Here is a 15,310-nt window from a genome sequence, read left to right as displayed (position 1 = left end):
AAAATTTGGTGTGTGTGTGTGTGTGTGTGTGTGTGTGTGTGTGTGTGTGTGTGTGTGTGTGTGTGTGTGTGTATGGAATTCTATAATTCTATGCTTCCATCAGAAAGAATGATATCACCCCATTTGTTAGGAAATGGAAAGACTTGGAAAAATTATATTAATTGAAGTAAGCTTACTTCCCTTATTTGCAATAACTAGTATACATATAGGAGAATCTTATCAGATGAGCTGAAAAGCTCAAAAGCTATGTATGTATGTCCATATAAGATGATGCTAAGCAAAATGAACCTTAAGATATGGACCCAAGAGGTCTGTCTTCGTTGTTTTTTTTGTTTTGTTTTGTTTTGTTTTTTTAGGGGGGGGTCCAGTCGTGGGGCCTGAACTCTGGGCCTGGGCACTGATCCTCAGCTATTCAGCTCAAGGCTAACGCTCTACCACTTGAGCCACAGCGCCACTTCCAGCTTTTTTCTTTTTTCTTATGGGGTGCTGAGGAATCAAACCTAGGGCCTCATGCATGCAAGGCAAGCGCTCTACCACTGAACCACCTTCCCATCCCCCGTTGTTATTGTTTTAAATGTACTATGTGACTTTTTTGTTTCCTTTGTATGTTATTCCCCCTACGGTATATCCCCTGTTGTCACTATATTTGATTTTGATACCCTGCATCTTGTATACACATTTATCTCATCTGGGGAGGGGAAGAGGAATAACAAAACACTGAAAGAAGGACACTATGACCCATTGCAACAATGAGACCCACAGGACAGTATATTGTAAATGAACTTTACAACTTCAGGGGGAATTGGGGGGTGGGAAGGAGTGTGGGCGGTGAGGGAGGGAAAGGATAGTGGGACAACAACAAGGGAAGTGTAAACAATGGTTGACAAGTACTTTACTCATTGTCTTACTCATGTAACTGTAACCCCTCAGTACAGCATCTTTGCAATAAAATAAAATAAACAAGAAATAAGAATCTTGTAGAATCTCCTGCCCACCTTTCTTTGAACCATGATGCTCAGATCTCAGCCTCCTGAATAGCTAGGATTACAGGCATGAGTTAACAGTGTCTGGCTAGATTATTTTTTTTCAGATTTGTGTGTGTGTGTGTGTGTGTGTGTGTGTGTGTGTGTGTGTGTGTGTGTGTGTGTGTGTGTGTGTGTTATCATTGTGTGTGTGTGGTATCATAGTTGTCTTCACTGGTAGTTTAAATTTCATCAGTCTCCTTAATCTACTAAACTTGAATAGAGTTTGAAGAATAAAAGGGTAAATAATCGTTCTACCCACTACTTAAATTATTATAAAAGACAGAGATGAAAAAAAGTGTGGCATTGCCAGTGTAAAACAGTCTTATAAATCCATCCTGGGCTGGCTTTGAGCCCCTGTTCTCAGATCTTAGCTTCCTGTGTAGCTAGGATGACAGATGTGAGAGACCAGGGCCCAGTATCATTAATATCTTCTTAATGCCATAAGAAGAAATGTGGGTAGTGCTTACTTGAAGGTCTCCATGTGTAATTGTTCATCAGCAAAATATTTTTCCATGGTTACTTTCTTTTTTTCAAGGTCCAATTTGTAGTATTCATATTCTTTTTTAGATTCTTGGAGTTCTACATCAAGTTTACTAAGTTGCTCCAATACCTAGAAATGATAAATATCTTTGCTAATATATGTATTTTCATCATGGCTAATTTAAAGAAATAATTTTATTAAGACACATATATTTTGGATAAAAAGATCTTAACATACATTTTCTTCTCATATTATTATACTAAAGTGTTACTGCTGAGAAAACAGAGTTGATGTATAGGATTCTTTACCACTATAGACAAAAATTGTAAAGATGTATAAAAGTTAATTGTTTCAATAGCCAGGCTGGCACGTCCAAAAATAAAATCATTAAATTTTCACCTACAAAACATTGTGCACTGTTATGTATTTATTGTGTAATTAATATTTTATGGCAGAAAACATCAAAACAAACATAAAATTAATAAATTGCCTGTACTAGTACTATTAATAGCTTAGAGTGTCTAAAATATTTTTCTTTCAACATCCACATTAATAAATATAAACATTATCATTTCCATCTCCATCTCTCCCTTCTTTCTCCCTATTTATCTATTTATCCTAATCACATTATTTTTGCATCATTACATTATATGATACATATTTCATAATCATCCATTACACAGTTTGTCACCAATCATAAGTACCTTATTTCAACAAGATGTGCACAACATTTTGAGGGAAACAGAACGCAAACATTATTATGGTAAGAAACTTATATGAAAATTGCCTAATCTTTAATATTTTCTACAAATGCCTATTTTACTTTATTATCTGTAATTATTTTCACAGAAGAGGTGCCATATAACAAACAGTTTATGAATAGAGTGCGTCTTGATCAGGGCATCTGATCAAGACGCACTCTATTCATAAACATTCTCACCCCCCCCTTCGACCCACTTATTGCTATTATACTTCATTTAATTCATTTGTAATCATTTGCATATGGCCCATCCCAATGTGTTTACTTGTAGATTTATAGATACATTCTGTCTACCATGAATGAATGTAGAAAACCATGAAACTTGTTTCTCTTGTTTTCACTCACTGCACTTAATTTTCCCAAGACTTTCCATTTGCTTACAAATGATACAATATCATTTTTCTAATGGATGAGTAGAATTCCGTTGTGTATATATACCATAATTTCTTGATCCATTCATCCATTGATGACCATTTGTGCTGATCCATATATTGGCTATGGTGCATAGTGCTGCAATGAACATGGTTGTGCTGATGACTTTACTATAACTTTGTATTCTATTTGATAAATGCCCAGGAGTGAGATTGCTGAGTCATGGAGTAGTTCTATGTTTACTTTTCTATGTAACATGCATACTGTTTTCCAGAGTGGATGAATAAGCATGTACTGCAATCAACAGTGTGTTAGAGACCCCTTATGGCCAAGTCCTCGCCAGCATTTTCTGTTTACTTTCTTGATAATGACCATCAGAACTGAAGTAAGGTGAAATCTCAGTGTTGTTTAGATTTGTATGTCTGTTAGAGTCAGAGCTATTGAGCATTGTTTCATGAGCCTATTTGCCATCCTTACTTCTGAGAAATCTGTCTTTAAGTTCTAATTGGATTTTATCTCAGTGAGAATTTACTTTTTGAGTATTTTTTGAGTTCTAAGTATATTATAGATATTAGGCCCTTGTCTCATTTTTTTGGGGGGGGTCCGGTAGTGGGGCCTGAACTCTGGGCCTGGGCGCTGTCCCTCAGCTCTTCAGCTCAAGGCTAGCGCTCTACCACTTGAGCCACAGCGCCACTTCCGGCTTTTTTCATTTTGCTTATGTGGTGCTGAGGAATCCAACCCAGGGCCTCAGGCATGCAAGGCAAGCCCTCTACCACTGAGCCACCTTCCCAGCCCCTGATTTTTTTTTTTTTTTTTTTTTTTTTTTTTTTGGTGTCAGTCCTGGGTCTTGAATTCAGGGCTTGGACTCTGTCCCTGCGGTTCTTTTGCTTCAAGGCTGTCACACTACTTCTTGAGCCACAGCTCCATTTCTAGCTATTTTTTTCATAGTTTAATGGAGATAAGAGTCTCACTGACTTTCCTTCCCAATCTGGCTTCAAACCATGATGCTCAGAGTTCCACCTCCTGAGTAGCTAAGATTCTAGGCATGAGCCACTGATGTCCAGCTGTCAAATGCATTCCTAAAAGTTCAAGGTAAGGACTTCATAAATATTGGTTGTCAAATTATTCTTCAGAAGAGCCCAACAGAATGTTAGAACAGAAGAACATTAAATGCCAAAATGCTTTTCAACATGTTTTCCTTTAAATTTATTTTTCAACTTGACCAAAAAAATGTTTCCTCCACAAATTTTATATTACAGGAAATATTTCATCTTAAAATGTCTCTCACAAAGAGGTAATGGTCTCTTTATTTTCCTCCCAGAATATATGATAGGTTGTAAAATTACTTATTATCTTTAAATAGATGTACAAAGGGGTTTCAATACAACTTGTCAGTCTGAGTACAACGTATCTTGATCAGAGTCACCCCCTCATCAGTTTACCCTTTCTATCTAACCCCACCCCACCCATTCCCTCAAGTTACCTAGTTCCATTTTAATTGATTGATAAAAATGAATTAGTCCACCATTCCTCTCTCCATATACCTTAAAAATCATATACCTCAAACAAAGCATGTTTCGGCTTCCTGGTTTTCATTCCATCTGATTTAAACTTTCTGTTACTTCTTCAAAGAAGTTATACCATGGGAATCCACCCCTATCTATTTTATGCTTTAAGGAGTTTGATTGAATATATATGTATATGTCTCTATATGTTTTCATGTATGCTTATAATTTACATCAAACTTCCATATAATTCAGAAAACATATCCTTTGTCTTTCTGAGACTGACTTACTTCATTCAACATAATTTTTTCCAAGTCTATCCACTTCAACAAATAATATTCTTCCTGATGGATGAAAAAAATATCACAATTTTCATAAAATGATAATATGTTAATATATTCCTACATATGAATTCACATATTCATGTATATGAAATTTCTTGATCCATTCATCTATTGTTCTATTGTTGGGTATGTTTCCATAATTTTGCTATGAGAATAGAGCAGCAATAGTCATGATGGTGCAGGTATCAAAATTATCTGATTTGTTTCTACATCACAGTTACTTGAAATGGCATTAACATTGCAATGATTAATACAAATGTTAGAAACTGTTGTGATATAGTTTATTATTATTACTTACTGGAAGTTTATTTGTATTTACCAGCTTTTGGCTCTTTTTAAAAATTTTTGTTTGGTGTCAAATGCTAGACTGTATTAATTTTTCAATTGTAAAGGTGATGTACAGAGGGGATATAGTTATATAAGTCAGATAATAAGAACATTTATTTTGAACAGTGTCACCCTCTCCTTCATTTTCTCCCAGTTTTTCCCCTCCTGATCATCTTCCCTCCCAGGCTGTTTGTTGTTGTTGTTGTTTGCTTTTTTTTTTTTTTAAGACAGGTACTTCACATATTTCAGGCTGGCCTCAAACTCTCCATCCTTCTTCACATCTCCCAAATTACTAAGTTTTCATGTTTATATTCCTGAGATCTGGGTTTTTGCTTCCACACCCAAACATCTGGTGTTCATCATGAGATCTAGGGCCACTTGCCTCAACATAAAATATATGGAGGTAAATGATGGTGAAGGACTGAAAGGTTTTATTACATGGCATGGGCAGCAATAGGAACAGGCAAAGTGCACATTTCAGCCCAACTTCAGCCATCTTCAGCAAACAGACATGAGCTTAGATTAGGGGAGAAGGGGAAAGATAAGCATAATTGTTAAACAGTCCTTGTCACATAAAATCTTTAGATGTCTCTGTGTGTATTTAGCAAATTTTGCACAATTTGCATAAGATGATGATATTGAAGCATCTCAGACTCATTAAATTTTTTCTTCTTTTCTATAGACTGAGTTTTTAAAACAATAATGAAATTATTTTTCTTTATAGGCTAGATTGAATCCCATTATTATACACCGTCAAATATAAGGTCTTTCACGAAGGATGAAAGTTTTTTTCATCATGGAATAGTTTCTGCTTATTGTTAAATTGTTATATGGTTAAACTGTACGTTAAACAGTAAATATTTATGTCTATATCCAGACATATGTATGTCTATGTATAGACATACATATGTCTATGTATACACATATGTATTTCTATATATATTAAATATTGTTTTGCTCATTAATATGTTCTTATTTTATTTAAATGGTATTTTTATCTGTACAAAGTTTTATAGAGAGTTACAATTCATCATGTAAGTTTCTTAGTACAATGTTCCTTGATTATTGTTCTCCCTAGCCCTCCCAACCCAACCCATTCCTTATATTTTGCTAGCTTTATAGAATATACAGTGAATATTATGATTGAATTCTCTCCCTTTCTTCTCTTCATTCATCTACACCCTCACCATGATTCAAGTTACAGCTTCCTGGTACTCATTTCATTAGATTATGAGTTTTCTAAGGAATTGTACTATTTTAATTCCCCCCTGCATAAACCATACTTCAGTTAAAATGTTTGTGTACATGTGCAAATGACTCTGTTTATGTTTACTTGTATTTATAAATTACAACTAACTTGCAGCTATAAGAGAAAACATGTGCCCTTTGTTTCTATATTTGACCTTAAAATGTATCATTTTAATTTTAAATGTACACTTTTGAAATTATTTAGTTTTCTATTAAAGTAAAACTCTACAGTTGATATAATTAAAATTGTAAATTTGTTCTTTTTGTGACACATGTGCATACACTATTTTTCTCTATTATAAGAGCATAGTATAAGAGCATAGTAAATGTTAGTTAATCAGAAAAAACTCTTTGATCAACGATATATCATAAATATATTCTCCTTCAGTTCAATTATAGCACTAAAAATGTCGGGCTATTTTGCCAGTCTTTAGGTGACTCATGACTATAATCCTAGCTACCCAGGAGACTAAAATCTAAAGATAACATTTCAAAGCCCCCTCAGGCAGAAAAGTCTGTGAGACTCTTCTCTCCAATTAGCCAGAAAAAGCCAGAAAGTAAAGATGGCCCTCAAGTGTTAGAACTCCAACACTAACAACAACAACAACAAAGCAAAAATCTAAACAAGAACATGAAGCCTTGATTTTGTGTCTCAATACCACACAAAAAATATGCGAGTGGGCTGGGAAGGTGGCTCAGTGGTAGAGCACTTACCTTGCATGCATGAGGCCCTGGGTTCGATTCCTCACACCACATAAGCAAAAAGAAAAAAGCCGGAAGTAGCTCTGTGGCTCAAGTGGTAGAGCACTAGCCTTGAGCTGACGAGCTGAGGGATAGCGCCCAGGCCCAGAGTTCAGGCCCCACGACAGGATCCCCCCCCCACAAAAAAGTATGCCAGTTCTGGGTGCCGGTGACTCATGCCTATAATCCTCACTACTCAGGAGGCTGAGATCAGAGAAGCCAGCCCAGGCAGGAAAGTCCTTGAGACTCTTATCTCCAATAAAATACACACAAAAAAGCCTGAAATGGCCCTGTGGCTCTAATATCATAGTGCTAGCTTTGAGCAAAAGAAACCCAGGGACAGCACCCAGTCCCTGAGTTCAATCACAGAACTTGAAAAAAACATGATATACATGTGGTGTATATATACATATGTATGCATATATATGCTAGGCTATTTCAGTCACAAAATTTGATTAATAGATTGATTAATTTTATTAACTCTCATAGGTATAAAGGTATGTGAAATAGATATAGTTAAAATGACTACCACTAAATTATAAGGTGTATAGTTTAATAAATTGTCATCTTAACATAAATAGCAAGTCAATTTTGAGTAAAAATGAAAACTGGAAATTGTTCCTATATATGAAATATTGTGCATAACTAAATAAGAATAGGTAAAATACATATCCCTTATTCATTTACCTCATCTTTTTTAATATATTGCTCCTTGAGAGCTTCATGCTCCTGCTTCTGCTTTGTTTTGAGAAGGAAAGAACCTTCAACCATTAGTTTAATATCTTCTTCAATCTTTGCATTAGCTTCTTCAAAACTCTTCTTCCGTTTCGTAAGATTTTCTACTTGATGACCTTTATCTTTAAGGTGCCATCGTAATTCCATATTATCTTTCATATAGGCCTGATGTTCTAGATGGAGAAAGATAAGGACAAAATGAGATTTGGGTACCAAAAAATCAAGAAAGACATCTTCAAAAATAAACATAAGCCAGGTGCCGGTGGTTCATGTTTGTAATCCTAGCTACTCAGAAGCCTGAGATCTTAGGATCATGGTTCAAAGCCGGCCTGGGCAGAAAAGTTCATGAGACTCTTATCTCCAATAAACTAATCAGAAAAAGCCAGAAGTGGTTCTGTGTACAGTGCTAGCCTTGAGCACAAAGAGTCTCTTTATTTCAGAGAAAATGGTTTTAACTTTACATAATTAAGTATAATGGTGTCTGTAGGCTTGTCATATACAGCCTTTATTATATTGAGGAATGTTCCATGGATTCCTAAAGCTTTCATCATAAGGAGGTGTTGGTCTTGTTGAATGCCTTTTCTGCATCTATTGAGATGATTATGTGGTTCTTGTCCTTGCTTCTACTGATGTGTTGAATTACATTATTGACTAGACTATATTGAACCATCCCTGGAATGAATCCTATTTGATTACAATGTATATATTTTAAATTAGTTGTTGAAATTGATTGGCCAGAATTCTATTGAGAAGTTTTGCATCAATGTTCATCAAAGAAATACATCTGTAGTTCTCTTTATATATACTGTTTATAATTCAGTTATGAATTATATATATATATATATATATGTGTGTGTGTGTGTGTACACACACACACACACATATATAACCAGATTAAACCCAAGGTCTCATGCATGCTAGGCAAGAGTTCTACCACTTGAGCATGCCTCCAACCTACCAAGAATGTTTTGATAGATACAGAACTAAACATTCTTTACCATTACATTATAAATTTTACCTTAGATCCTTCACTCTGTGGTCTAAAAGACAACGTTTTCATTTTAAACATGTATTATTCTGTGTGACTCAGATAACGTTTTAAAGTTCTATTCCTGCTAGAATATCTTTTTACAGTAAATTTATTTCTAAATTCCCAGATGCCAGTGCATTAAGTTCTCAGCATGACACCTAAAACTCAATTTTCATATGGTTAAAAATGTGTCTAAATAATGCCAACTGTTAATTATTTTAAATTTCTAAATGTCTAATAACTAGAATTCTGTCTTCATCACAAGAAACATGTGCAATACATTTGAATGTCCCTGGGGTATCATGAATTCATGGTATTTCCAATGACAGCAAGCCCAGGTGTGCTCTGCAGAGTGGACAGAACAATGAATGCCATCAGTCCAAAGTTTCCTGGTTTGTAAGAAAAATACAGTCTTTGAAATCATTCAGTTAATTGTTGTATTCAGAGCTATAGTTGATTGCCTGTGCTCTTCTAAAAAAGAAAATGGCAATATTGAAAATTACCTTTCTGCACAGCTAATGGAAGTTCTTGAATTTTCCAGATAGACCAAGAGTCAATTCTCATGCTAATCCTTTTCCTTCTTGACTTTTGTTGCTTTAAAGCTAGTTCTGCTAAGGCCCGGTCAGTTTCAAGACTTTGAATGAGTTTGATAATCTCTGACAGCAATGTTTTCATTTTTTCCTTTAATTCTGGACATGTTATATCTTAAAATAGAAACACATATTCCCATGTTGGTTCCCATCCACGGGATAGGAAACCAGTGTTATTTGTATTGCATTCTTTCAAATATGTTTTAGATATTATATATTTTCATGTTTATAAATATACTTAAATTTACTTATAAATTTATATATGATTATAGTTATTATAATACAATTATAATGTTGATTATGGAATTTGGAAGCAGATTTTTAATCAAGGGGTTATAAGACAGAGACAGAGACAGAGAGAGAAAAGAAGGAAGGAAGGAAGGAAGGAAGGAAGGAAGGAAGGAAGGAAGGAAGGAAGGAAGAAAGGAAAGGAAGGAAAGGAAGGAAGGAGGGAGGAATGAAGGAAGGAAACAGGGAGGGAGGAATGGAGGGAGGGAGGAAGAGAAGGGGGAAAGATGGAGGGAGCAGGGAAGGAGGAAAGAAGGAGAGAATGGAAGAAAAGAAAGGAAGAAGGAAGGAAGGAATGAAGGCAGGAAAGGAGGAAGGAAGGAAGGGAGGGAGGGAAAGAAATAAAGTGAAAGAAAGAAGAAAGAAAGAAAAAAGAAAAAAGCAAGCAAGAGAAAGAAAGAGAGAGAGAAAAGAAAGAAAGAAAGAAAGAAAGAAAGAAAGAAAGAAAGAAAGAAAGAAAAGAAAGAAAGAAAGAAAGAAAGAAAGAAAGAAAGAAAGAAAGAAAGAAAGAAAGGAAGAAAGAAAGAAAGAAAGAAAGAAAGAAAGAAAGAAAGAAAAAGAGAAGGGAGGGAGGGAGGGAAACAATTTCACTGGCCACATCTGAATGCTCCATGATGATACAGGACTACTAGCTACCCAACTGGACAGATAAAGGATAATGCACTGATGGTTACAAAAATCTCCATTCAACAGCTCTGAAATACAGTTAGTAAGGATCATCATACAGAAAAACTTAGACTAGCATCTGGCACTTAATGGTCATTATAAGTACTTGGGGGATAGATGCTTTAAATGATACAGAGGACTTACGTCTATTCAGTACTCAACAGAATTAGGACTCATAAGCATAATTACAGTGAAATTTAGAAAGAAATTAAATGAAAACTCAATATGCGATGACTATAATCACGTTAGCTAAGTACAAAGAACAAATTCACCTTTGTCTTTGGGTTTGCACACTTTCACTGGTGTGACAATAGTCAAATCTTCCTCCAGGTCTTTTCTGGAAGCAATTCTTTCCCTATATAATAAAAGAGACAATTTGCAAAGGAAAGGTGTAGTTAAGGTGATACTCTTTCATGGAATTTTAAATGTTACCGTATCTGGTAATCCTACTACATAGGGACTAATATAGGAAACTTCTAATGGATATTTAAATATTTAGTGGGTATTAATTGTAAATAGGATTTGCATTTAGTGATAAAAGAATTGAAACTAAAAATGTGTTACCGAAGAAGCTGGTCAGTTTTGTGTAAAGAAATTGGTCTTGCTAAAAATGTTGCTATAAGAAAAAGAATTGAATTAGGAGGAGATATTATTTAATTTCAGTTTAACAATTTCTGGGAAATCAATATGTATGACAAAGTATAAAAAGTATCATGTCAGGCTTAAATTAACAAGCTTTTACAAAATGCCTGAACTAAAATGTTATTCACCTTCTAAAGTGTCTTTCTAAATGTACTATATAAAATATTTCTCACCTGCATTTCTAAACTAAGCATTTATTTAAAAAAAATTTTTCACTGATAGAAGTTTAAAAAATCAGAATTAATATAGAAATACTTATAATTACAAATTAATTTTTATTCAATAATTATTACAACTTATTTAAGAAAGTGATATACACACATAAAAATCATAACGTAAGTCACATTTATCTATTCTCTTTAGAGATACAGTACTAGTATATTAACAGGCTGATGATATCTATTAAAATAGCATCAAATTTCTTTATCTTTCAATTAGTAGAAAAATTTCACATTCTCTTTTGTTACATGATATCACTTCAAACTTATTTTATAACATTTCATCCCCTCCCCTACCAGTTTGCTCACATCTGGTCCTCTACCACTTCAGACACACACACACACACACACACACACACACACACACACACATGCACGCACGCACGCACGCACGCACGCACGCACGCACACACACACACACACACACACACACACACACACACCCTCCAGTACTTTGGGCTGGTTACATTGATGATAGCCTAGTGTATTTTTCTGCCTGGGCAGACTTCAAATGGTAGTTCTCCAAACCTCAATTTCCTGAGTATCTAGAATTACAGGCATGAGCCACTTGGCTCGTGGCTCAATTTCCTATTTCAAATAGTAACATATTATCCTTATTGTTTCACCATTTATGTGGAAAAACCCATTTTCTGTGATTATCTTTCTTTTAGAATGTTAATTTTCATTTTTAACTATTTTAAAAAAATACAGTGTATTTTCTTATGTATTGAAAGCTTTGAAACCCCTTCCTCCATACCTCTGTTCTTCTAGTTCTGTTTGATGTGCCTAATATGTTTATTTCAGTGATTATATCTGTTGTGATTTGACAAGTAAATGCCTTTAAGTGCTTCCAGATCTATGATTGGTTCACTTCAAACAAAACAAAGGTAATTTTGTGTTAGCTACTCATGAGGTCATCAGACTGGTCAAAATTCTGATATACATTTCCTTGCTAAGGAGGTTGCTATTCTTCCTCTGACATTAACAATAAACATCATAAATTTGGGATATTCTCTTCCAGGCCACCTTGGATAGGGATCTGAACAGCTGACTAGGAGGTAACATATGATGCTACAAGGCTTTTCCTATGCAGAATAGCAGCATATTTAATTAAAGTTTTTTTTTTTTAGAATTCTATATTCTACTACATTCCAGATTTCTGCAAACATTAATTCAAACTGATTTTACTTTCTTTTTTGCAACTTCTTAGTTGTTTCCTGTATGAATGGAGCCTTAGAGATCCTTATTCTATCACTTTCAATCCTGATTCTAATATTAAAAAGTGATTTTTTTAAAAATTTTATTTTATTTTATTTGAGAACATACTGTACAGAGGGGTTACAATTACATTGGCAGGATAATGCATACATTTCTTACCAAACATTGCAGCCTCCTCCTTTGTTTACCCTTCACCTCCCTTCCCAGCCTCCCCCCTCCCCCCCACCCAATCATACCCCCCTCCCCCCCACACCGACATTGTAAAGTGCTTTAATAGTTAATGTAAACAATCCTACTTTCAATTTCCTATTCTTTTTGAAATAAAATTGATCAATTAGAGATGGTCAAAAACCTCAGTATTAAAAGAAGCAAGAACATTACTTACCATTCTTCAAGAGAAGTTTCAAACTGACAAAACAAAAGATCTTGATAAGAATTAAATTTAAAGCATATGAAAAATACAATTGGTAAAATTCACTTAAGCTTAAACTCATTCACAAAATTATCAGTTTTCTATTTCACATACCCACTGTACTTTGGTCAAGTTTTATACCCTTCGTTGATGCCCAAACTTGTACATATTCTTCAAACTGCCTTACTTACCTGTAATTATTACTCCTACTGCTATTTTTTCAGCTCTCATCTATTCATTTCTAAATCATTCATTAAGAACCAATACAAATGCTGCTAATTCCCAAAGATTTGATAAACACAAAATTATATGGAAGTTCACAAGCATTTAGTTTTCATCCTTTTCTTTGTCAGGCATTATGTCTTACAGATATGTTCTAACAATCTCAGCACTGTAATAAACATAAATTTCTAAAAGCAAAGCACTATCTAGACAATGTTATGGTTCTCATAAGTGCTCTGAACTTCGAGGCTAAATATATACAATTTTCTTTGTCAGAGGTGACTTAGTAGCTGTTGTTGTAAGCCAGACCAAAGAAACAGGTTGCATGGTTTCCCTTATTTGTTGTAACTGGAATGTACATATAAATGCACAAATAAATACACTGGCTGGCGAAAGATAAAAAATATACTTGGACATGATCAATTATATAGGACTCTAGACATTCACACAGTGAGACCAAAGGAGGATATTCTTAGGAGAGGCTCACAAGGGCTCAATAGCTATGAGCATATGATCATATAAGATGATGTTTATTGAAATTAACTTCAAGAAGTTGAAAATAATTTTTTTGTTAATTTGCCTTTTGTTTTGTTTTTCTCCTTTGTTGCTGTTTTTGTTTTCTGTAGCTTTGGTCTTTGTATGTAAGGACATCTGCTGTGAGAAGGGTAAAAGGGAGGGGTAAAGGGGTGGGACAAAGGGTGAACAAATGCAGCGGTGACACTCATTAGACACTATGTTGAAAATGAACTATAAAACTTGTAGGAGGTTGTTGGGAAGGAAAACTTGGGAGAAAGCAAGGGAAGAGATGACACTTTTCAAGAGGAAATGTACTCATTACCTGATTTATATGATGTAACCCTGCTGTACATTAACTTTACAATAACAATTTATTTTTTTTTAAAGCTGTTGCTGTTGGGCCTATGAATTAACTAAAAGTTGGGCACTCAGCTCTCCACTTTGGATCTGAGCAATTTCCTGTTTCAGTCCCTTTATGATCACCTTAGGTTCCACGCAGAAAAGGATTCACCAATAAGCAACTGTGGCAAAAAGCAAAGTGACTGTGAGCTAGGCAATTCCTTTTTTGGGTAATATTGAAGAAAGCAGCCCAAATTGCACAACATCCACTACCAGGGAAAACCATGCCATACCTGTGACTGTTTTAATTCTGCTTAGCTTTCCCTCCTCCTAAGTTCAATTCATCTTTTGTAACCCAGAGTCAATATCTGTATCCCCAAAGGTGGGTTCTGACTTTCCAAGGATGCCATGTAATAAATCTCCTTCCTATATCTTTCACCATTGCTCTTTATATAGCATGTAGTGGCAAGTGGCTAGATCTCATGTGGGATCCCAAGAGTTTGGGCCAGGGGTCTAAAAACCCAGTTTCAGCTTCAATGCTATACCAAAATCCGATTAAACACAAACATACCAAAAAAGAGAACCATGGAATTATCAAATCCTTGGATATATATTTTAGAAACTACTTCCAAGTTGTACTATGAGAGCATTGAATTGATACTGAAAGCAAAGTAAAATACTACTTAAGGGAGACAAATGGACAAATTCTTTCAGGACAGGTTAAAGCTTCTCTGTGGAGTTCCTAAGGAATGGCGGTGTGTGAGAATAAATAGGTGATAATCAAATAAACAATGGAAGGGCTATATAAATCTTATTTATTCTGCATCCCCAGAATGCAGGAATAAGTCTCTAATCATATTAGAGATATGTCTAAGATGTAGAAGTTGGTCAAGCATGGAAGTGTAACAAAGACTTAAATTGCTTTTGCGGAAAAGCACTGACAGCTATAAAACTAGCACACACAAAAAAATTCACTTTGAATTGACATTTGCAGAAATTATTCTAGTAAAAACAAACAAATAAACAAAACAAACGAGAGTGGCTAAAGGAAGATATATCAAATAAGTTGCTGCTTTGTATGATGTGAGAAACTTTTGTGAGACTTGGGAACACAATTTAACTATAAACAGTGGCCCTTTTATATCTGTCTTTATTTTAAGGCATTTGCTGTGGAATACAAGAAGGGCAGAATTCATCAATAACATCTTTACAAGAAAGGATAGAGAGAGAGGAACTGCAGAGCGACCTCTGGTCAGGCCACAGCCAGACAAAAGTGACTTCCTTATTGTTCTCTTTGGAAATGACAGTGATGACTACTTCTCTAGAACCTTGCCATAGTAACCAACCAGGCCATACAATAATGAGGATTGCTTAATAATTATGCATGTTCTCTTCTCCTTGCCGAAAGTATGTTTTTATTTTAACCTAAAGTTTGTGTCTATACTCCAAAGCTTGATGTAGATGGACTGAATTGTTTTCTCTCTCTGCAGTGGCCCAGGCCATAGAATAAATCTCCTTTTTCTGCCCTTCTCCTTTACTTATCTCTTCATTTGGTATTGGGTCAAATGGCTGAACCTGATATGTGGAATTCCTGGGATATGGGTCTTGGAACAAAACTAGTTTCAGAAGTT

General features: G+C 35.0%; 1 protein-coding gene across 5 annotated transcripts in view; it reads right to left on the bottom strand.

The window, feature by feature from the left end:
• Ccdc178 (coiled-coil domain containing 178) overlaps window positions 1-15,310 on the bottom strand; it is a 306,788-nt gene that overhangs the window by 228,731 nt on the left and 62,747 nt on the right. For 4 of the 5 annotated variants that reach the window (XM_070029364.1, XM_070029363.1, XM_070029367.1 and 1 more), the window contains exons 6-10: window positions 12,576-12,598; window positions 10,385-10,467; window positions 9,072-9,272; window positions 7,491-7,711; window positions 1,493-1,635 (exon numbers count right to left, since the gene is read on the bottom strand). In XM_070029364.1, the coding sequence (XP_069885465.1) occupies window positions 1,493-1,635; window positions 7,491-7,711; window positions 9,072-9,272; window positions 10,385-10,467; window positions 12,576-12,598 (671 nt within the window). The remainder of the gene's footprint in view (window positions 1-1,492; window positions 1,636-7,490; window positions 7,712-9,071; window positions 9,273-10,384; window positions 10,468-12,575; window positions 12,599-15,310) is intronic. The other variant, XM_070029365.1, reaches the window with a different exon arrangement.

This window comes from Dipodomys merriami, unplaced genomic scaffold (genome assembly GCF_024711535.1).
Source record: "Dipodomys merriami isolate MVZ:Mamm:240054 unplaced genomic scaffold, mDipMer1.0.p SCAF_2, whole genome shotgun sequence".
NCBI classification, from domain to species: Eukaryota; Metazoa; Chordata; class Mammalia; order Rodentia; family Heteromyidae; genus Dipodomys; species Dipodomys merriami.
This window is presented reverse-complemented; position numbering and strand designations above follow the sequence as displayed.